This window comes from Mauremys reevesii, linkage group 25 (genome assembly GCF_016161935.1).
Source record: "Mauremys reevesii isolate NIE-2019 linkage group 25, ASM1616193v1, whole genome shotgun sequence".
Lineage (NCBI taxonomy): Eukaryota > Metazoa > Chordata > Testudines > Geoemydidae > Mauremys > Mauremys reevesii.
This window is the reverse complement of record NC_052647.1, coordinates 7,233,617-7,255,268: the sequence shown is the minus strand read 5'-3', so window position 1 is coordinate 7,255,268 and position 21,652 is coordinate 7,233,617. Positions and strand designations below refer to the sequence as shown.

General features: G+C 55.7%; 1 protein-coding gene across 1 annotated transcript in view; it reads right to left on the bottom strand.

The window, feature by feature from the left end:
- The window catches only part of LOC120391383 (adhesion G protein-coupled receptor E2-like), a 28,368-nt gene that overhangs the window by 4,977 nt on the left and 1,739 nt on the right, over window positions 1-21,652 (bottom strand). Inside the window, exons 3-11 of the mRNA XM_039515026.1 lie at window positions 13,936-14,073; window positions 13,044-13,199; window positions 5,912-6,043; window positions 4,642-4,691; window positions 4,125-4,226; window positions 3,669-3,843; window positions 3,283-3,399; window positions 2,825-3,057; window positions 2,391-2,555 (exon numbers count right to left, since the gene is read on the bottom strand). Coding sequence (XP_039370960.1) covers window positions 2,391-2,555; window positions 2,825-3,057; window positions 3,283-3,399; window positions 3,669-3,843; window positions 4,125-4,226; window positions 4,642-4,691; window positions 5,912-6,043; window positions 13,044-13,199; window positions 13,936-14,073 — 1,268 coding nt within the window. The remainder of the gene's footprint in view (window positions 1-2,390; window positions 2,556-2,824; window positions 3,058-3,282; window positions 3,400-3,668; window positions 3,844-4,124; window positions 4,227-4,641; window positions 4,692-5,911; window positions 6,044-13,043; window positions 13,200-13,935; window positions 14,074-21,652) is intronic.

The window sequence follows — 21,652 nt, the reverse complement described above, 5'->3', positions numbered from 1 at the left end:
TCACTAGAGGAGATTTTGGAATTAATTGATAAACTTAACAGTAACAAGTCACCGGGACCAGATGGCATTCACCAGTTCTGAAAGAACTCAAATGTGAAATTGCAAAACTATTAACTATGGTTTGTAAACTGTCCATTAAATCAGCTACTGTACCCAATAATTGAAAGACAGCTAATGTTACATCAATATTTAAAAAGGGCTCTAGAGATGATCCCGGAAGTTACAGACCAGTAAGTCTAACGTCAGTGCCGATAAAATTATCAGACACACAGAAGAACATAAATTGTTAGGCAAAAGTCAACATGGCTTCTTGAAAGGGAAATCATGTCTTACTAATCCATTATAGTTATTTGAAGGGGTCAACAAACATGTGGACAAGGGGGATCCAGTGGACATAGTGTACTTAGATTTCCAGAAAGCCCTCACCAAAGGCTCTTACGTAAATTAAGTTGTCTTGGGATAAGAGGGAAGATCCTCTCATGGATTGAGAACTGGTTAAAAGACAGGAAACAAAGGGTAGGAATAAACGGTAAATTTTCAGAATGGAGACGGGATCTGGGTTTACCCCATAAGAACACAAGAACATAAGAATGGCCATACTGGGTCAGACCAAAGGTCCATCCAGCCCAGTATCCTGTCTTCCGACAGTGGCCAGTGCCAGGTGCCCCAGAGGGAGTGAACCTAACAGGTTATGATCAAGTGATCTCTCTCCTGCCATCCACCTCCACCCTCTGACAAACAGAGGCTAGGGACACCATTCCTTATCCAGCCTGGCTAATAGCCACTAATGGACTTAACCTCCAGGAATTTATCCAGTTCTCTTTTAAACGCTGTTATAGTCCTAGCCTTCACAACCTCCTCAGGAAAGGAGTTCCACAAGTTGACTGTGCGCTGGGTGAAGAAGACTTTCCTTTTATTTGTTTTAAACCTACTGCCCATTAATTTCATTTGGTGGCCTCTAGTTCTTGTATTATGGGAACAACTGAATAACTTTTCCTTATTCACATCACTCATGATTATATACCTCTATCATATCCCCCTTTAGTCTCCTCTTTTATTTATTTAATTTATTTCTGCTGCTGTTTCTTGAGCAATTATCAATTTGTTAATTTACTGGCTTCCTACTGCTGCCTCTGACAGCTGCAATGCTTGTTGGAAAAACCTCGTTTTCTCCCTGCCCTTCCTGGTATGTACGTTAAACTAGAAATCTCCACAAAGGGCTGAGATGGTCAAATTCAAAATAAATCTATAAAATCGATTGCATCCCCTCCCCTTCTGGAAATAACAGATCGAGTTAAAGACCATGAGTGCAGCTTTTGCTTAATTTAATTTCTTTAAATAGGTAGGGGGAAAAAATAAGAAAAATTTTTAAAAATAAGAATCAGAGGGGTAGCCGTGTTAGTCTGGATCTGTAAAAGCAGCAAAGAGTCCTGTGGCACCTTATAGACTAACAGACATATTAGAGCATGAGCTTTCGTGGGTGAATCCAAACCCCGGATTTATTGGAAAAAAAGAAATAAAAAAAGAATAAAAAGAAATAACATAAAATTCCATATTAAAGTGATTAGTAAAAACAAACAAAAAACAAACAAACGTACCCAACAGATTGCTACTGCTAGTGTTAAAAAGCTGGTTTCTATCTATCTAGTGTGTGTGTAGATGTAAATATATATATAAACAAATCAGGGTTGTGTTTTTCAGTTGTGCGTCATCTCGTTAGCAGAGAGCTCCAGGGGTTAACAGAGAGGACAAGCCGGGAGGAATGAGACAAAGTCAAAGGAAATGAAACTGGCACTTTAAACCGGGCTTTTACTAAAAGGTTTAGTAAACCTCCCAAGAGGTTTAGGAGCTCCTGCTTGGGGTGTGGAAAAGAATTCTGAATCGGCACCATGGTAAAGCAGGTGCTGAACTTTAATGTTTGAAGTCTCCTTGTGTACTAATGATCAGTAATGATAAATAAGATTATTTCATTAATAGTAGGAAGGCCCGTGAGGATGGTGAAAGGATTCGCAAACCTGCCCTGTAGTGACAGACTCCAGGAGCTCAGTTCGATTAGCAGAGAGACAGGGAAGGGGTGACTTGGTCAGTCTGTGGGGACTGTGATAATGGGCTCTTCAGTCTAGCAGCCAAATGGCTGGAAGCGAGACCATCACACTAGAAATGGGCAGGGAGGGTAAATTAACCCCGGAACAGCTTCCCCGGGGGCGTGGTGGATTCTCAGCCCTGGCCCTTTCCAAATGGAGCCAGGATGTTCTGCTTTCAATGGAGCAGGAGTTAACCAGGGAGGGCGGGGGCCTGATTTCTCTTCTCCCCACGGCTCCAACATGGGCAGAACAGGCCCTCGCCCTCCCTGGATTAAACTGCCACACGCTCCTCTTGCTCGTACCTACCTCCAGGTCGGAGAAGGCCATGAGCACGGCGAAGCTGGTCAGGTGGTTGCACTGGCAGCGGGTGATGGTGGCGTTCAACTTCAACAGGGTGCAGCCGTTGGTGGCCCAGCGCCTGCTGCCAGGCTCCCAGTAGGCGCAGAAGAGGCGCAGGTCGGTCTTCTTCTCCTGGGGACAGAGAGACACTTGGTGCATGGGGGGCAGGAGCAAGATGGGGGGCTGGCTGGGGCCACACAGGGGGCAGGACTCCCCAGGCCCCGAGAGGGCAGATTAGGGGAGTGTAGTGGGGCTGGGCTGGGCTGGGGGCACAGAGCATCAGTTTGTCCCTGCGTGGGAGGTGGATTTGCCTGCTGCCCAGGGTGGGGGGTGTTACTAGAGATGGGCCCAGGCTCTGCCCCCCAGGCTCTCCTTCCCCCATGCCCAGCCCAGGGGCTCACCGGCACTGGGTGGCTGAAGCGGATGCTGACAGAGAGGCCGAGTGCCTGGGGGTTCGGGTCACTGATGAAGGCCGACACCACCGGAGACAGCACACGGTAGCTGGGCCGCCTCGGCTCCTGCACCCACTTCCCCGTCCGGCCGATCTCGTCCCACTCGGGCGTTTCCACCCGCCCAGCACCGTCCAGGATAGGGCTCATCCCCTGGTATGTCAGCAGCCCGGCCAGCGTGAAGCCTGCAAGAGATGGAGGAGATGGATGAAATGGGGGGCAGAAGGGGCCCTGGGGCAGACTGCTGCCAGGAGGCGCTGTGCTGCTGGGGGTGCTACCCCCAATGCCCTGGCCGTGCCCCATCCCCCTACACACCCCAGCCTGGCACTAGGGGGCGCTGTGCTGCTGCTACCAATGCCCTGGCTGTGCCCATCGCTATACACACCCCAGCACAGGGGATGACCACATACCTTCGTTTTTCTGCCCTGGAGCTCCGGCCCACTTTAAGTCCATCTGTGTCTTGCTCTGCTGCAGCGTCACGGTCTCCTGGCTCTGGTTCCCAGCCTGCCTGACCGCCAGCTCCAGCTCTGCAACCACAATGCCAGCCAGGGCTCACACCAGAGAACATGGAGAGGAAGCCTGTAGCTAGGCAAGGTGCTTTCCTGGCTGTGGGGGGAGTTCCCAGCTACTCCAGTCCCAGACTCTCCCAGCAGGGGGTGCTGTGGGGATCAGGGCGGGACCACTGGCTGTGTGGGGGAGCTCCCGTCTCCCAGCAGGGGGCACTGTGGGGAGTTGGGTGGGAGTGTAGACTGTGTGTGATGAAAGCCCAACTGGGGCCATGTGGCCAGGTGCTGACCTGTGCCCATGGGGGATGCGATGCTGATCATGCTGTCATGCACGGTCAGGGCCAGTGTTCTCAGCAGCTTCTCCACTATGGCCATCAGCTCCGTCGCAATCCGGTGTCTCCACTCCACGCTCTCGCTCTGCTGCCCAACCAGATTTATCTGCTTCTCCAGAATGTTCAAGAAGCCCTGGTCAAGCAAACGTGGGGGGTGTTGGTGTCACAGTGCCTGAGCCTCTGCCGCGCCCCCCATTCCCAGATTGCTAGTCCGCCACTGCCTTCCCACAATCCCCTTGAAAGGAAAGACAAGAGGCAGGCATGGGAATTTCTGGGCCATGCTGCTGTTTATTTATCTCCTGTTCCAGGTGCTGAATCCCTATAGATCACCCTGAGACTAGATCTGAGTAGGAGCAGCAATTCCTCCCCCTAACGGGAAAAAACCCAGCAAGGCCCCGTATTTTGGCTTGGCACCTGCAGCTTTCCCTCGGCATTCTGAGAGTTCATCTGCTTCAGCTCTTCCAGCGCCGCCTTGCAGAGACGTCCCACCTGTGCCTGGAAGCTGCCCAGGAGGTTCTGAAAAACAAGGCCCAGGCCTGGCTCAGGAAAAGAGATCACAGAATCGCAGCCCACCTCCCCCAGTCCCTAGAGGATCCCTCGGCTCAGGAGCCAGGCGCCAGAGGGAGCGCGGGCAATGCCCCGTCTGGCCCCTAGGGGGTTCACAGCGTTTGCAAGGGATGGTGGAGGATGGTGGTTGCAAGCTGAAGTGTGTTGCCGCAGCCTGATGCTGCTGATCCTGGAGGGTGAGAATCACCCCTGGGGCAAAGGCCTGGGCCGTGGCTGGACTGCAGGGGCTCCAGGGACACTGGCTCTTTGCCCAGGGGCAAGTTTGGCCCCAGAAGCCTCATTGGGTGAGATCAGTGAAAAGCAACATGTCACATAAAGGGGAATCGGGGTCTATCCCCGCCCCCGGTGTCTGTGCCTCACTCACCTTGGCTCCGGCAGAGCTGTCATCACCCTGCAGCGGGGGGCAGGTGAGCTCTGGGGATGGAAAGGGAGGAGGAGTGAGAGATGGGCGGGGGAAATGCGGGGTCTGGCTGGGTAGGTGCATGCACCAGAGCCAGGCACAGAGAGCAGGACTCGTTCCCTCCAGCAGGGGGAGCAGTGACCCCCCCCCAACACACACACAGCCCCACACATGTGCGCAGCCCCTTCTCCCCATCCTCTGCCCACAAGCCGGTCTCTGTGAAAGGATCCCTCTCCCCTCTCCATCCTGGGGGGACTGAGCCGCAGTGGGGTGGGGGTGGGGGCTGTGGAATCATCCCAGCCATATCTCCCCTCAACCCTCTCCCCCCAGCTGTGGGTGGTTCTGGGGTGTGTTGTAGGGGGAGAATCCATCAGGGAGCCCCGGGCTGGCCCCACAGTGGCCTCTAGTGGCCCCTAGGCACAGACTGCGCCCCCTGCTGCCTCTTCCCAGGGCAGAGAATCCAGCCGTGCAGCAGGAATACAGGCACTGCTGGGGGGAAGACACCCGGCCCCTGGCTGCCCTGCTCACCCCTCCCCGGCCTGGCCCTGCTCCGCTCCCAGAGCCAGACCTGGGCTAGCTGGTGCCTGTGGCTCTGAGCCAACCAGAAACACCCCAGTGGACGGACAGGCTGGGCTGGGGGAGGTGAGAGCCTGGAGACTGAGCCCCCCCCTCCCCGGATAGGGCTGAGACCCAGAGGGACCCTGTCCATGAGGGTCAGGGGAGGGGTGGGGGGGCTGTTGCACCAGGGGCGGCTCTAGGCACCAGCAAAACAAGCTGGTGCCTAGGGCGGCAACATCTAGGGGGCGTCCCCTGCTGCCGGGGGAGGGCGGCTGGCTGGAGCCCCGGGACGACTGGACCTGCCGCAGGCATGACTGCGGAGGGGGCGCTTGTCCCGCGGCTCGGCTGGACCTCCCGCAGGCATGACTGCGGCAGCTCAAGCGGAGCCGCCGGACCCGCGAGCCGCCCGCAGCCGCGGGAGGTCCAGCCGAGCCACGCGGGACCAGCGGTCCCTCTGCAGTCATGCCCGCGGGAGGTCCGCTGCTCCCGCGGCTCCGGGGCGCCTCCCGCGCATGACTGCTTGGGGCGGCCAAAAAGCTAGAGCCGCCCCTGTGTTGCACCATCCCAGAACAGTTCCCAGCTCGCTGCCCCCTCGTCCAAGACCTCTGCCTGTGTAACCCCAGGCCCTGCCCAGCCCCCCAGGTGCCCCCTCCGTGCCCCCCGCAGCAGGACCCACCTTGGCACAGGGTCATGTTCCTGTTGGAGGGGACGTAGCCGGCCCGGCACTCACACCAGTAGCTCCCGATGGTGTTGATACACGTGGCGTTGGGGCCGCAGATATCTGGGGTCTTGTTGCACTCGTCGATGTCTGAGAGGGGAAAGCGGAGGGAGGGGGTCGCACACAGCACGGCTGGGGGCACATTAGGGGGTGAATGACCATGGAGGCACCTCCCACCCATTGCAGGGGGCGTGGTCTGTCGGTCAGTCTGTCTGCTCCATCTACACCCCCCCCCCATTCTATTCTCCTTTCTTCCCTGCTATTTGCAGGGCCCCAATCCCTGCGGCACAACCCCTCCCCCACCACCAGATCGGGGGGCCCAACCTTTTCCAGACCAGGACCCTGCGATCCCCTCCCTGCACCAGCCCTGACAGAGCGGGGTTAAGGGGGGGCCGATCAGCCAGTTAAGCTGCAAAGGGGAAGTGACTCAGGCTGCGTGCAGGGCGCTGGCTAGAAGGAAGCTCGCCTGGGAGGGGACAGGTGGGGCTTCTCTACAGCCCGAGGGCTGGGCCCAGAGGTGGGGGCCTGAGGCAAGGGGGGCTAGGAAACCCTCGAGAAAGGGTTAGAGGGGTCTGACTTTGAAAGGCTCCCCCAGAATGGGGATCACAGCGTGACCTGGCCGGACGGCCGAGACACGGGGCAGCCGCAACTCCAGGAGCTGCAATGGTGGAGGAGAAGAAAGGGGGCGCTGAACTGGAGCTAGTCACCAGAAAGGGGGCGCCACACTCAGCATTACAGACCCCAGCCCCATGGGTCCCCTCCCCGTTCGGGATACACCCAGTCCCGCCCCTCCCCTGGAGCACTAGGAGAAGGGTGGGTGGGCTCTGCCGAGAGGAGTGCAGGGGAATTGGGTGATGTCCCTTTAAACTAGTTTCTTTGCTCTCTGGTTGTGCTCACGGGGGTCTATGGCAGAAGCCCGCAGACCCCGACATGCGGCCAGGCCCTGCACGGCTGGTAAATGGGTTGTTTGGAAGCCAGCTGAACTCAGGGGATCCCCCTATTCCTAACATCGCGCAGTGAGCAGCGGCCCAACAAAGTCCATTCCTGGACCCTGCTGTGACCTCCAGACCCAGGGCCTCGCGGGGCGAATCCACCAAGCCCTCGGACGGATGATGCCAGCTCGACACTCGCTGCCAATCCAGCCTGTGGAAGCTGAGGCCGGAAGAGACCTGCCCAGCCTGACCCCCAGCATAGCCCCAAACGGAGTCGCCACCCTGCAGGTCACCAATCCGGCCCCAAACAGAGGGGACTTTACTGCCCTCGCTGGCTCCTGGGGCCTTTCACCACTGTGGAGATTCTGATCTGACAGACGGGCCCCGCCCTGCCCGGGCACAGAGAGCCCTGCCGTGATCTAGCCAAACGCTGGAGGGACGGACACCCACCAGGCTGCCAACGCAGGTAGCGCCAGCTGCTGGGCAGAGGGGATACACAGGGAATGTCGGGGCTCCATGGTGCAGCGGGGTCACTCACTCCATGCAGGGAGTGGGGTTTTCTATCTAGGGACCCGGCTTGTACGGGCAGAGACGCACTCATTCCGGCCGCTAAGCTCTCCCTGATATTTATCCATAACGCTTCTGCTTCTTACAGAAATCCTTGTGGGTAAAATCCCCTTCGCCAGACATCAGCAAACAGGTCAGTCATAAGAATATAACATAAGAACGGCCGTACTGGGTCAGACCAAAGGTCCATCTAGCCCAGTATCTGTCTACCGACAGTGGCCAATGCCAGGTGCCCCAGAGGAGTGAACCTAACAGGCAACGATCAAGTGATCTCTCTCCTGCCATCCATCTCCATCCTCTGACGAACAGAGGCTAGGGACACCATTCTTACCCATCCTAGCTAATAGCCATTTATCTAATAGTCAGCAGGGAGAATCCAGAGCGCTCACGGATCCTTCCCTTGGACCAAGTTCCAGCAGCTCTTTCTCAGACTGCTCTTCTCTCTCTTTCCCGTGACAGCATTTTGCTATTTCCCACTACGCCCCTTCCCCTCGGTCGTTATTTGCATAAAGGCAGCACCCACAGCGCTGCACCCACACGGCCATAAAGAGCTTCCAGTCTAAATGGACAAGAGGTGGGAGAGAAAACTGAGGCAGGGAATTGCCCAAGGACACCCAGCAGGAACAGAGCTGGGACGAGAACCCAAGTCTCCTGAGTCTCACACCCGACCCACTAGACCTGTCTCTTTCAGCTTATTTCCTCCATAGAAGGCCAAGAATGTGTCTCCCCTGCCTCACCATGCAGATTTTGCCCTCTGCTCCCTCTCACTGAGAGGAGCTTTGTGTCCCCTGGCTCATGGCCGGGAGTGCATCAGGGCTGGAAAAAATCCCTTGTTCCTTTGGCAGGAAACTCAACTTTTGCTCCATTGTTAAACCTCCTGGAAGGCAACGGGCCTACGCCATGCCTGTGAGGGGGCTTGTATGTGCCAGCCTCTAGCAAAGGCCGCTGAGCCACGGAACAAGGAGAGAGCAAGTTTGTCCTGCTCTGGTGGCTGGTTCCCATAAGTAGATAACAGCCTGCTACAATGACTGGCTAATGGAGTTACTCCCTTAGCTCCAGCAGCTGAGCTGTGTACTTTCAGCAGGCAGGGTCTGGGTTTGATTCCTGCTGATGATCCAAGCTGGTTCCTTTGTGATGCCAGCTCCTTAGCAGCTGCTGAGGGTTTGGTTAATGAGGTTCTAGAAACTAATGGGCATTTTTGAGCCCAAGCTGTATTAAAGGTTGATCCAACACAGAGTTCTTGGCTCTGTCTCAGCCCAGTTTGCTTTGCAAAGACCTGACCTGCCCCCACCTCAAAGCTCTGCTACGAAAGAGCATCTTGGGCTCTGATTGTAGCTGCAGGTTTGGGGGGATGTTGCAGCTTCTAACGAGAGTCCCAGTGTCCTACGCCCCTGCCTCGATGGAATTAAGCAGCCTGGCAAGAGACATGGCGACCTTCAGTCCCTGGGCCCAGTTTCCAGTTTGTAAGACAGGCTGGGAGTCAGAACAGACACTTTGCCCGGGTGGGGCGCAGAGAAAGAGCGAAACCTCAGGGCAACCTGGTTAGTTTCACCATCCAGGCATGCGGGTTAGTGTCAGAGATCCTGGGTCAGCTCAGTGACGGTGCATTAACAGCATCACCAACGCCAAGCAATCAATAAAAGCCCCAAACTCTGAGCCAGGCTGCAAAAAAGTCACAAGATTAAAAAAATCTCATGATTTTTAAACCAACAAAAAATCCATTTTGGCTTCATTTTGTTTGACTCTGGTTTGGGAGCTGTCGGTCACCCCAGTGTAAAGTTTGGCAGTTTTTCCTCCACCAGGTGGGCCAGGCCCTAATTTTGATTGTAGCCAAAAGCGGAATCATGTGACACCGGGAGGTGGGGCTTTAAAGCAACATCACGCATTAGCACCACTGCAGACAAGCCAGAAGCATCACGCCTTTGCCACAACTGTTTCCAGCTCCCATTGTACCCGTGCAGATCTTAGCCGTATCCTTTAGACGCTTCCCAAATCCCTTTCTGCATTTACACATGTAACTCCCTGGCATGTTGATGCAGTTCCCGTGGGGCTCACAGATTGTGGCATTTTGCTGGCACTCGTCAATGTCTGCAAGGACAGAGAAAGCGCTGGGACAGGCTGATCTAGGAGCTGGACCTTGGGCACTGGGGTGACGCTGCTGGGGGATAATCCAGGCGTCCGACATGCACCGTGCTCTGAGGAGACGGGGCTGGTTAGAGCCAGGGGTTCAGTGACTGGGTCAGCGAATGGGAGCAAGTGGCTATTGTCTGGAATGAGCCGCTCCAGCAGGGAAGGGAAAAGCAGCCCTGCCAGTACACGTGCCTGCTGCTTCCTAAAGCTCCCAAGCGGATCTGGCGATGCCCAGTGCCGCAATATCAGTGCAGACGGCAATGCCTGAATGAGGCGTCCTCCCCTGGAGGGGACAAATGGGGAGCTACTTTGGAGGAAGGGGATAGAAAATAACATGAGGGCTGGTCTAATGCCTGGATATCAGTCAATGGGGTGACCTCCTCTGCAACCCACGAGCTGCCCTGGGCACCCCCTTGCACACAGAGCAGTGCAGAACCAGAGGGGTATGAACCAGGCAATGAGAATGATCAGGGGCTGGAAAAACCCTCTGCGGAGAGAGATTGAAAAGACTGGGACTGTCACCTTAGCGTGAACAGAATAGGGGACGTGCTAAGACTCTATAAATGATAGAGAAGGGAGATGCGGAGCTTCTGTTCTCTCCACCTCATAACAGTCAGGGAAGTGAGAAGAGGGGAAATTCGGAACGGAGCCAAGGAAAGGCTGTTTCACGCAATGTGCGATTAGCCAGTGGAACTCCCCACCACAGGAGTCACTGAGGCCAAGAATTTAGCAAGATTCAAGGAGCGACTGGACATTCCTAAGGACGATGAGAACAGCCAGATAAGATCATAGTTAAAGGGCACAAACATTTGGGAAGAGAGAGAAAACCTCCTGCTGTGGGGCTTCAGCTCAGCTGAGTATTAGAGATCAGGACATGAGGGCAGATTATCCCCCGGCTGCCACTGCAGGGCTCTTCCACCGTCCTCTGCAGCATCTGGTTTTGGCCCATTGGAGCTGGGATACCAGGCTAGATGGGCCTCAGCTCTGATCCCGTCTGTACTGTGCAGGTGCCAGCGTTACTTGTGTCTCAGCCTGGCCTGCACCAGGGTTTTGCCTCTTCAGAGGCTGAGCTGCTCCCGGGGCAGACTGAACCTGTCAGAACCTACCGGCTGCATCCTGCCAAGTGCTGCCTCCTCCGCCCCTCGACCCTGCGACACTCGCGGGTTCTCCAGACAGCACCAAGGCGGCTCCGCATTTCCAGAACCTGCTTTATTCTGGAAATGACATACAATCGGGTTCTGCCCCCGAAGGCTTCCAAGGGTCAATGCGGACTGAGAACAGAGCTTCCAGTGTCCTTATCCATCCCGTCCTGGTTCCATTGGGATGTTTATAGCGGGTAGCGCCACAGCTGGGGCCCTGTGGTGCCAGATGCTGTACACACATCCAGCCACAGCACAGCCACTGCTCCAAAGCGCTTTCCCCAGCTCCGACGCTCTGTCTGCTGGAGAAGGGGGGCCATGCGCTGGGTTCTCGGTGGTGCAGCCAGAGCTCTCCCCTCCCTCGGGCACACGGGTGTCCCGTGGCTTCCAAACTCGCTCCGAGTTGCAGGGAGCTCTGAGATTGGGTGTCTCTAGCGGCTTAAGTACATGGAGATATTGAGGGTAACAGCTCCTGTGGAATCGCTCCCCGTCCGGACACTCTGGTCTGGAATAATCAGTGCGCTTCCAAAGAGAACAGCGATCGCCATCAATCCCCCCGGGGACAAGCCCTAGGGATTCTCCACACGGCTCCCGATACCAGCTATCCCCACACAATCCCCGGGACGCTGGCTGAGATACCTGCGGCGCTGATTTCTTCTTGTGCGTAGACCCGCCCCAGGACACTGGCTGGGGTTATCCCACGCGGCCTGGGGCTGGCGCAGGAATGGCTGGGCGAGGTCTCTGCCAGGGGAAGCGTTTGAACCAATGGGCTCCTGAGTTGTCCAAGTGCTACGGACCTGGTGCTCTGCGCCCCCAAACGGGAGTGTAGAGTGCGGTTTCCATGGGAGTGGCCGGCTGGGACTTGACACAAGCTCTAACTACCGGCTGAATGTCGCAAACAAGGGCCTGGAGCATCCCGGCCCCTTCTCCGGTCAGGCCGCCCTGGCTGCCTAAGGGGGCATAATGGCCCCCTAGGAAACACCCTCCCACCCAGGGGTTTCCCTGTCAGTGTGGGGCTGGAAAAGGCTCTGTTCCCAGCCCTGAGGGAGGGGGCAGATTGGGGGCGTGGCCGGGGTGCCCTGCGCTGGGGCTATTCCCTGCCCCCCAGGCCCTTAGGGAGCAGAGTGCACTGTGCTGTACGTGGACCATACACAAGGTCCCTTCCCAGGCTCAGGGGCACTAGCAGCCTGGATTCTGTGTGCTGGCAACAGCGAGGGCCCCACCCATCTCTCCGGTGCCCTCCCTGCAAACCTAGGGGTTTATTCCCAATCCAAACACCGAGGCAGGGGAGATCCTGGCCCCCACATGCTGGGGCAGAGGTTGAGGGTCACAGCTCATCACAGCCCCAGTGAGTGGATCGGGTGCCTTTGCTGCAGCTGGGAGCAGCCTCTGCCGCAGCACCAGGCCTGGAATGAGCCGAGGGGTGTGTGTGGGTGTGGTGGGGGGAACTGAGGAGGGTGCGGTGGAGGCTAGGGGAGAGCTCACCCTGGTAGGTGTTCCAGCGATCCCCAGACACTCATTAATATCTGTAATGCAAGAGGGGACGCTCTGTACAGTCCTGGCAGGGAGACATTCCCCGCATCACCCTCCCCCAAGCCCCCCCACTGAGCCGGGTGACGGGACCCAGGCGACTGGGCCCTCAGCAGCTTAACAATCACAGGCCTGACTCTCAGCTATACTCATGCGGCACTAGGCTGCTCTGGCAGAGGAACGGCCACTGGAGAATCCCCCACCCTGCAAAAGGGGCCACCCCAGCTGGTGGGGAACTGCTGTCGGGGTCCTGCACCCACCTTGCTCCTAGCCCCTGATGTAGGGGATGAGACCGGGGCCCAGCACTGCAGCTATTCCCTACCTTCCAGGACCCATGGGGGAGGATCGGGCGTAGGGCAGGGGCACACTGTGCTGTGGCTATTCTCTCCTCCCCAGGGCCTGTAGGGGGCAAAGCGCACTGTGGTATTTCCATGGTTGATACACGAGGCCCCTTCCCAGGGTCAGGAGGACACGAGCAGCCCAGATGCTGCGTGCTGGGGCCAGCGAGGGTCCCCTCCCCTCTCCCCAGCACATCACTGCAGCACAAGGAGTTTGCTCCATGGGTCTGTTTCTAACCCCGAGGGTTTATTCCCCATCCAAGCGCCGGGCACAGGGGTGAGCCCGGTCCCATGCTCTGCGGGAGCAGGTGAGGTTCACGTCTCATCACAGCCTCGCTGAGGCCTCGGGCCACTGCCAAAGCCAGCAGCAGCCCCGGTGCAGCACCAGGCCTGGAACGAGCATTTGTGTGTGCAAGGAGGGGGTCTCAGCAGGTGGGGCCAGGGGAGAGCTCACCCTGGCAGCTGTTCTCACTCGCGTGCATGAAGTTGGCTTTCCCAGAGCTGGGCTCGTAGCCATCGGTGCAGCGGCAGTAGTAACTCCCAGCCAAGTTGATGCAGTTTGTGTTGGGTCCGCAGTCTGGCGGGCTCGGCCCCAGACACTCATTAATATCTGTAATGCAAGAGGGGACGCTCTGTACAGTCCTGGCAGGGAGAAGTTCCCCGTATCACCCTCCCCCCAGCCCCTTGCACTGATCTGGGTGACGGGATGCAGGCAACTGGGGCTCTGAGCGGTTAGTGATTAAGGGCCGGATTCTCAGTTACCCATTTCTGCTGCTGGAATGTCAGAAACAGCCCCCACCGCCGCCCAGCCTCCTGTCCCAGGTACGGGGGGTTCAGCCCCACAAACACCCAGATCCCCCATGTGAGGGGAGGGTGGGGAGACTCCCCCTGGGGCTCCGGGATCCCTGTGTGTTGGGTGTGTGTGTGTGTGTGACAAGCTGCCTCACCTCTGTCCCCCCCTTCCTTAGATCCCTGCGAATGGAGGGGGGGGAAGGGGGAGTACAGTATAGCCAGGGCTGCCCCATTCTGCTCACATGGGGCCCCTCTGCCCCTGCACACCCAGGGGCTGATTAGGGCCCAGGCTGGGATTCAGACGGGTCAGTGTGATGGGCCCCCCCAACCCCGTGCCTCATTCCCAGAGCCCAACACTCCTGGCTCCTGCCGCTCACTCTGGAGGCCCCGGTTCGATCCCCAGGAGGGCAGCCCTCACCCGAGCTGCTGCCCCCCCCATTCCCCAGCCGGGCTGAGCACCCCCAGCAGGCCCTGGAGTCAGTGGAGTTGGCTGCTCCGGCCCTTAATGCCCTGCTCTGTCCCAGCTCCCCCGGACAACGTGGGAGCCCCGTTACCGTCACAGGTCTCTGTTGTGTCGGTGAAGAAGCGATTCCCCGTTGGCTGGTATCCATCCAGGCAGGTGCAGTGGGTGCTGTTCACACACTTGGCGTTTGCTGGGCACAGCATATGGCTGTTGCAGTCCCCAGTGGTACCTGCAGGGGCGGGAACAGCTGGGCAGGGTCAGCCAGTGCAGAGCGGCTCCGCCCCCCCCCCCCCCACACACACACAGGGGGATCGACTCCTTTCACACGCCCCATTCGCTGATTTTCATCCCCGGGCGCCTGGCAAACAGCTCCGACGCCTCCACCGCCTGGCCACAAGCTGCCCTCGGCTGCACAGGAGGCCTTGGCTTCCGGGGTGCCCCCGGCACAGACAGGCAGAGCCACCGGCACCTGGCGTCTCTTCACGTGAAACGTTTTTGATCTCACCCATTTTTTTCCCCTTTTGTTGCTGTCGTCGTTACTCTCATTGGCATCAATTTGAAACCGAAACCTCGCTTCAAACTGGAAAACGGGATTTGTTTAGTTTTGAAAATTATTCCATTCCCTGTCCCGCCCATGCAATTTTTCCCCCTGAGTAAAACCAAACATTCCTCTGAACCAAATCGGCATTTTTTGGCAAAAAATGGTTCCCATGGAAATCCCTGCCCGGCTCTGCTCTGGACTGACTGAGAGCGGAATCAGGCGCGAGGCTAGTTTGGATCCTGAGCTGCCTCCCATGACCCAGATTGTGACCTGCCTACAGGGGCTCCTGGATCCTTTAGCTGCCCGGTGTTTGGGGCTCCGCTGGGATCCGTCCATCTGACCAGCATGAGGGGAAGGATCCCAGCACAGCTTAGCCGGCTGCAGGGCTTGGGGTGGGAGCAGACAGAGCTGGGTGGGTGCAGCACTGGGGGACCCCAGTGGGTCAATGGGAATTTGCCCAAATCCCATCTTGGGATTCACAGCAGAGCTGGGCTCGAGGCACAGAATCCGGATCCCAAACACCCCTCAGCTGGGCACGTGGGTCGTAGGTTTCAGTTCAGCCTGATTTGGGGGGGGAGCACCAACAAATGCCACTTCTAACATCTGAGCCATTAGGGGTTTGATTTGGGCTGGTCAGTGACCCGGCCCTTGGCTACAAAGGGGACCTGCCCCTCACTCCAGCCCCCAGCGTAGAGCCCTGGGCCCCAGGGTCTATTCTCTCCTGGCTGTTGGTGGCACCAGGCATGACCCAGTGTTGACAGAGGGGTGGAAAATGACAGTGCCAATGAAGGCTCCCTGTATTAGGCCTCTGCTTGTCCGAACCACGTCCATGTTTAGACTTTAATTAACTCCACAGGCTAGATGGAAAGAATGGAATGTGTGGCAACTAGTTATCAGTACCAGGAGGCAATTATACAGCCTGCTTGCACCTGGCTAAAGGGAGTGAAACAGAATGACCGGTCAAGAAAAGTTACTAACGAGATAATATGTTTTTTGCCAAGTATGATCTAACCTGTTTAGAGTAATTGCTATGTTATAATGTATTTGCTGTATGGGAACTGAAAAGGAGGGAGAAGAGGGGGGGGAGGGGGGAGCTGGGCATTGGGGGTAATAGACATGCTTAGCTAAGATTATGTATAAAGACAGAGAGCTGCTTGTATGAGGTGTGCTTGATCTGAGGTGTGTTCCTCCAAGCATCCTGCGCTTTGAGATCTCAAATAAACCTTTTTTTTTTGCTTCTCCACCCTGGTGTGTCTAATTGGAGCGAGGCACTCCGGGCAACGAATCACTGTTGCGGTAGCCTCAGGCCTTGTGCCGGCAACAGTTTTGGCGTCCCTGGGTGGGCTTGAGGCTAAATTTAGCCTTGCCCGGACCCCTCCTGGAGGTCGACGGATTGCGGCGACGACCGATGCCCAGCGCGCACCGGTGACTTCATCGGGGGCCTCGGCGGAGACGCGGTGTGGTCGACCCCGGAGGGCACTACGGTGCAACGCGCTCAGATAGTGGAGAAGCAGCTGCGGGCGACGGTGGGGAACCGGTCTCGTGAATAAGGTAGGAACAGTCCAGTGCTGTTAACCTTTTGTTTGCCTGTTAAGACCTGGGGACGCCCAGTGTCTTCCCATAGTTATGGGGCAGGGACAGAGTACAGGCAGGGTACGGTGTACACCCTTAGAATGCATTCTGATGAATTGGAAAGTGTTTGAAAAAGATCCATTGACTAAAAGTAAACTGAAAAGATTCTGTACAGTAAACTGGCCTCAGTACCAGCTAGAGGGCCAGGAGAGGTGGCCACCGGAGGGATCACTTAATTACAACACGATCCTTCAATTAGCTTTGTTTTGTCAGCGAATGAATAAGTGGAATGAATTTATATATGCACAGTTGTTTATGTTGTTGAGAGATAGGTCAGATCTGTTGCAAGAGTGTAATCTGACTCCGACAGGCTCGGCAGTCACTGTTGTTAGTTCCCCGAACCCCTCCCCGGTTGTAATGGCAGAGTCGGTGTCCCCTTCGGCTCCTACACCCCCACCGTATAAAGACCAGGTGCCTCAGGTTTCAGAGATTGCTCCTTCAGTGGGATTTTATCCGTTGATTACTGAGACTGTGGTGGCTCGCCCGGGAGCAGAGGGGCGCCGGGCCACTACTATGCTAGTTTACTCACATGTGCCTTTTAACCCAGTGGACTTAGCAGCCTTTAAGGCACAGGCAGGGGAATTCTCCACGAATCCCAGCAAGTTTATTTCGGTTTTTGAGGGATGTTTTGCCAGTCACAAGCCTGACTGGGATGACTGTAATATCCTTATGAGGACCCTGTTGTCTGAAGTGGAGAGGAATCAGGTTATAGCTAAGGCAAGAGAAGGAAAAAAGGCAGGTGAAGATGATGATTGCAGCAGTACAGGCCAGTGACAAGAGGAAGTTTCAGGAAGGTGGTGGAAGGGGCCAGGGGATGAGAGATCGTGGACGTGGGCGCCCTGGCTCACAGGAAAGGCGTTTGGGTCGCAATCAGTGTGCCATATGCCGGAAGGAGGGACACTGGAAAAATGAGTGCCCCGAGAGGGAAGATACCCCTATGATGGCAGCAGAGAATCAAGACTAGGGGTGTCAGGGGAGACGGACTATCCTGCCCCCGGAACCCCGAGTAAAAATGCGGGTGGGAAATTCTGAAATAGACTTTTTAGTAGACTCTGGAGCAGCTCGAACCGCTGTAAATCAACCCCTCCAGCTGCCTGTGGCAGATTCCCTCACTGTGGTCGGCGCTACAGGAAAAGGAATCAAATGTCCAGTGTATGCCCCAGCAGAATGTGCTTTGGGAGACAGAACTCTCTCCCACAAGCTGATTTACCTCCCCGACTGCCCAATGCCTCTACTGGGACGGGATCTGCTTTGTCGCTTAGGTGCCACCCTGCACTTCACCCAAGATGAAATCACTCTCACCCTGCCCCCAGAGAATGCCTGGATAATGACTCTTGCAGTTGAGCCCTCAGCCATGCAAGCCCCAGAGTGGAGCCAGTGGGAGGACCAGGTTTTTCCTCTAGTATGGGCATCGGGGGTCCCAGGAAAGGCAGTACATCACACCCCCATTAAAGTTCAGCTCCTGCCAGGAAAAGGTCTGGTGCGGATCAAGCAGTATCCGATCAAGAGGGAGGCCAGAGAAGGGCTGCAGGAAACTATAAATCAGTTTCTGAAGTACGGGGTACTGCGAGAATGTCAGTCAGCCTGGAACACCCCCATCCTGCCTGTTCGAAAGCCCAATGGCACCTATCGGCTGGTCCAGGACCTGAGGGCAGTTAATGAACGGGTTAAGACTCTGCACCCCCTTGTTCCAAACCCATATACACTGTTGGCATCTATAGGAGGGCAGTACACCCACTTTTCAGTCCTAGACCTGAAAGATGCTTTCTTCACAATTCCTGTTGACACACAATCTCAGGAGATTTTCTCCTTCGAGTGGGAAGACGACCGAAGGGTTAAAAAGCAGCTTTGCTGAACTGTGTTAGCACAGGAATTTAAGAACTCCCCTACGCTGTTCGGCCAGGCTCTGGCCAAAGACCTGGAGGAGTGGAATACTCCGGACGGGATTCTCCTCCTGCAGTATGTTGACGACCTGTTAATAGGGGCGGTGGGATTAACCCCTTGCCTCCACGCCACTGTGAGCCTCCTGAACTTTGTTGGACTCAGAGGATACCGGGTAGCTCAGAGCAAGGCTCAAATTGCCCTCTCAGAAGTACAGTACTTAGGATTTCACATAAGACAGGGGGAGAGACAGCTTTCAAATGAAAGGAAGGAAGCAATCTGTCAGATTCCTGTCCCAAGCAATCGTAAACAGCTCAGGGCTTTTCTGGGCATGGCAGGCTTTTGCAGAATATGGATCCCAGAGTTTGGACTGTGGGCTAAGCCCTTGTATGAATGTGTTAAGGGAATGGATCACGACCCCTTTCACTGGTCCTCAGAAGCTGACAAGGCATTTAAAGTATTAAAGAGAAAGCTAATGGAAGCCCCGGCACTCGGCCTGCCTGACCTTTCTAAGCCGTTTCAACTGTATGTGCATGAAAGAAAAGGAGTAGCCCTGGGAGTGCTTACTCAATTATTAGGCACTTGGAAACGTCCTGTGGCATATTTCTCTAAACAACTGGATCAAGTTGCCAAGGGGTGGCCAGCTTGCTTGCGAGCTGTCGCGGCAACTGCCCTAGTGCTTGGTGAAGCAGAGAAACTGACTTTGGGGGGGACTGTGCAGGTGTATACCCCTCATATGGTTCAAGCCCTGCTGGACACTAAGGGTGGTCTCTGGCTCACGCAGGCTCGGGTAGCTCGGTACCAGGCTAAACTCCTAGAAAATCCTGAAGTTACCCTGCAGACCTGCCCCTCCCTCAACCCAGCCACTATGTTACCAGAAACAGAGGAGCAGGAACATGACTGTTTAGAAATCATAGATGCCCAGTACTCCAGCCGTCCAGACTCAGATATGCCTTTGGAGTGCTACATGCTCATGCAGGTCTGTGGAAACAAAGGGGAATGCTTACAGCTCAGGGGTCCCCGGTCAAGCATGGGACACAGATTCTCCGGCTTCTGGAAGTGGTGCAGCTCCCCTCAGAGGTAGCAGTGGTGCACTGCAAAGCTCATCAACGAGAAGACCAGGACGTAGCCAAGGGCAACGCCAGGGCCGACAGGGAAGCCAAGCGGGCTGCCACCCTGGAACCATTGGAAGCTGAGAAGGCCCATGTGCATGCCCTCATCCCATCAGTGGGTGAGCTCCCAGCCCCTCAGTACTCTCGTGAAGAAAGGAATCTGGCCGACTCCCTTGGGCTCCAGGAAAAGGAGGGATGGCTCCACTCCACAGAAGGAAAAATCCTCCTACCTAAAAGCCTAATACGGCCAGTACTACAGAAACTACATCAGACCACTCACGCTGGAAGGAGACTCTCACCCAGCTTATGAATAAGTATTTTCTAACCTCTGGATTAAGACCCCTGGCTTCCCAGGTACAGGCTGAGTGTTTAGTCTGTCAAAAGAACAACCCTCGACCAGGAGTGTCAGTGCCACCAGCCACTCTGGAACCTACCCCAGGGCCAGGATTGGTGTGGCAAGTAGACTTCACTGAATTCCCCCGAACCCAAGGGTTCAGGTACCTCCTTGTCATGGTGGATCGATTCAGCGGATGGCCTGAAGCCTTCCCATGCCGAAACAACACTGCCAGAACAGTGGCTCTCAAGTTTGTCAAGGAGATCATTCCTCGCTTTGGACTCCCCCAGTGGATGGAATCTGACAATGGAACACCCTTCACATCGCAAGTCATTCAGGGGATTTCGGATGTTCTACAAATCACCTGGAAGCTCCACACTCCATGGCGACCACAGGCCAGTGGAGTAGTGGAACGTACTAATCAGACACTCAAGCGGCATCTCTCAAAGGTCTGCCAAGAGGCTTCTCTTCGGTGGCCTGATGCCTTACCCCTTGTTTTGCTCCGAGTTCGTGCTCTCCCAAAGGGCAGGTTAGGGCTTAGTCCCTTCGAGATTATGTTTGGGAGGGCATGGCCTATGAATGGTACACCGGTTCTGTTAGGGGAGTGGGAGTAGGCTGCGGTTTCTTATCTCAGTACATGTGCTCTCTGTCTGCTGTTCTCTGTTCTCTCCACAGGTATACCAAAGATTTGCAGCCTCTCCCGCTGGATGCCCCTGTCCACTCCCTGCAGCCTGGTGACTCCGTTCTCGTTCGTACCTGGAAGGACGAGCCTCTCCAAGAGAAGTGGAAGGGACCTCACACCGTCCTGCTGATCACCCACACAGCAGCAAAGATCGAGGGATACAAGAACTGGATCCACTACTCCCGTCTGAAAGCAGTGCCAGCTCCTGAACGGTGGACCGTCCAACCTGCGGAGAAGACTGCCAACGACGATCTGGGACTTAAGCTGTTATTCAGGCGACAGTAAGGCCTGCTGGGAATGCCCTGTGACCCCTTTGGACAGTTACAGCGCACTCCCCGTGAACACTCTGAGCGTTGGCTGTGTTTATTTTCACAGGGCCAGCCTAACCTGTGGGCCTGGTCCCTTTTGTTTTTAATCTGCTTGTTGCTAGTAGTAGTAATTTTGTGGGTATTTGGGGAATTGTAATTGTTGGGCCTTAGGATCACTTGCCCAGTATGGATCCAGGCCTAGGGCTTGCCACAATGTTACTCTTTGCTATGGGAACACTCCTCTCGTTGACTCCCGTTTCTCCCCAGGCACATGCGGGATGGAGGGGAATCCCTAACAAATTAGAGTCAAATACGTATGAGAACCTGAAGATTTGCTTTGCCCAAGAGTTTAATCTCTCTAACTGCTCCTCCGTAAACTTTGTACCCCCCGTGCCCCGAAGGTCCCTATGTACCCTCTCATTGACAGCCCCAGCTCCATAGAACTCAATTATGTTTTGTCCACAGTATATGAGAACACTCAGCCAAAGGTTTGTTGAGTATTCTCAAAGGAGGGAATTGTTGGTGGCACCAGGCATGACCCAGTGTTGACAGAGGGGTGGAAAATGACAGTGCCAATGAAGGCTCCCTGTATTAGGCCTCTGCTTGTCCGAACCGCGTCCATGTTTAGACTTTAATTAACTCCACAGGCTAGATGGAAAGAATGGAATGTGTGGCAACTAGTTATCAGTACCAGGAGGCAATTATACAGCCTGCTTGCACCTGGCTAAAGGGAGTGAAACAGAATGACCGGTCAAGAAAAGTTACTAACGAGATAATATGTTTTTTGCCAAGTATGATCTAACCTGTTTAGAGTAATTGCTACGTTATAATGTATTTGCTGTATGGGAACTGAAAAGGAGGGAGAAGGGGGGGGAGGGGGGAGCTGGGCATTGGGGGTAATAGACATGCTTAGCTAAGATTATGTATAAAGACAGAGAGCTGCTTGTATGAGGTGTGCTTGATCTGAGGTGTGTTCCTCCAAGCATCCTGCGCTTTGAGATCTCAAATAAACCTTTTTTTTTGCTTCTCCACCCTGGTGTGTCTAATTGGAGCAAGGCACTCCGGGCAACGAATCACTGTTGCGGTAGCCTCAGGCCTTTTTGTGCCGGCAACATGGCCACGGGGCTGGGAAGGGAAGGGGAGGGCTACACAGGGGCCTTCTCCTCTCCCCTGCACACCCCCACTGTGCTCTGTAAACCCACCCCAAGACAGCCATGCCAAGGGGCTGCTCCCGGCTCGCCAGACCCCTGACTCTGCTCTCCTCCCTCCTCGGGGAAAGGGACTGGAGGGGGCGGAGGCTGGAGACCCCGGGCAGCCG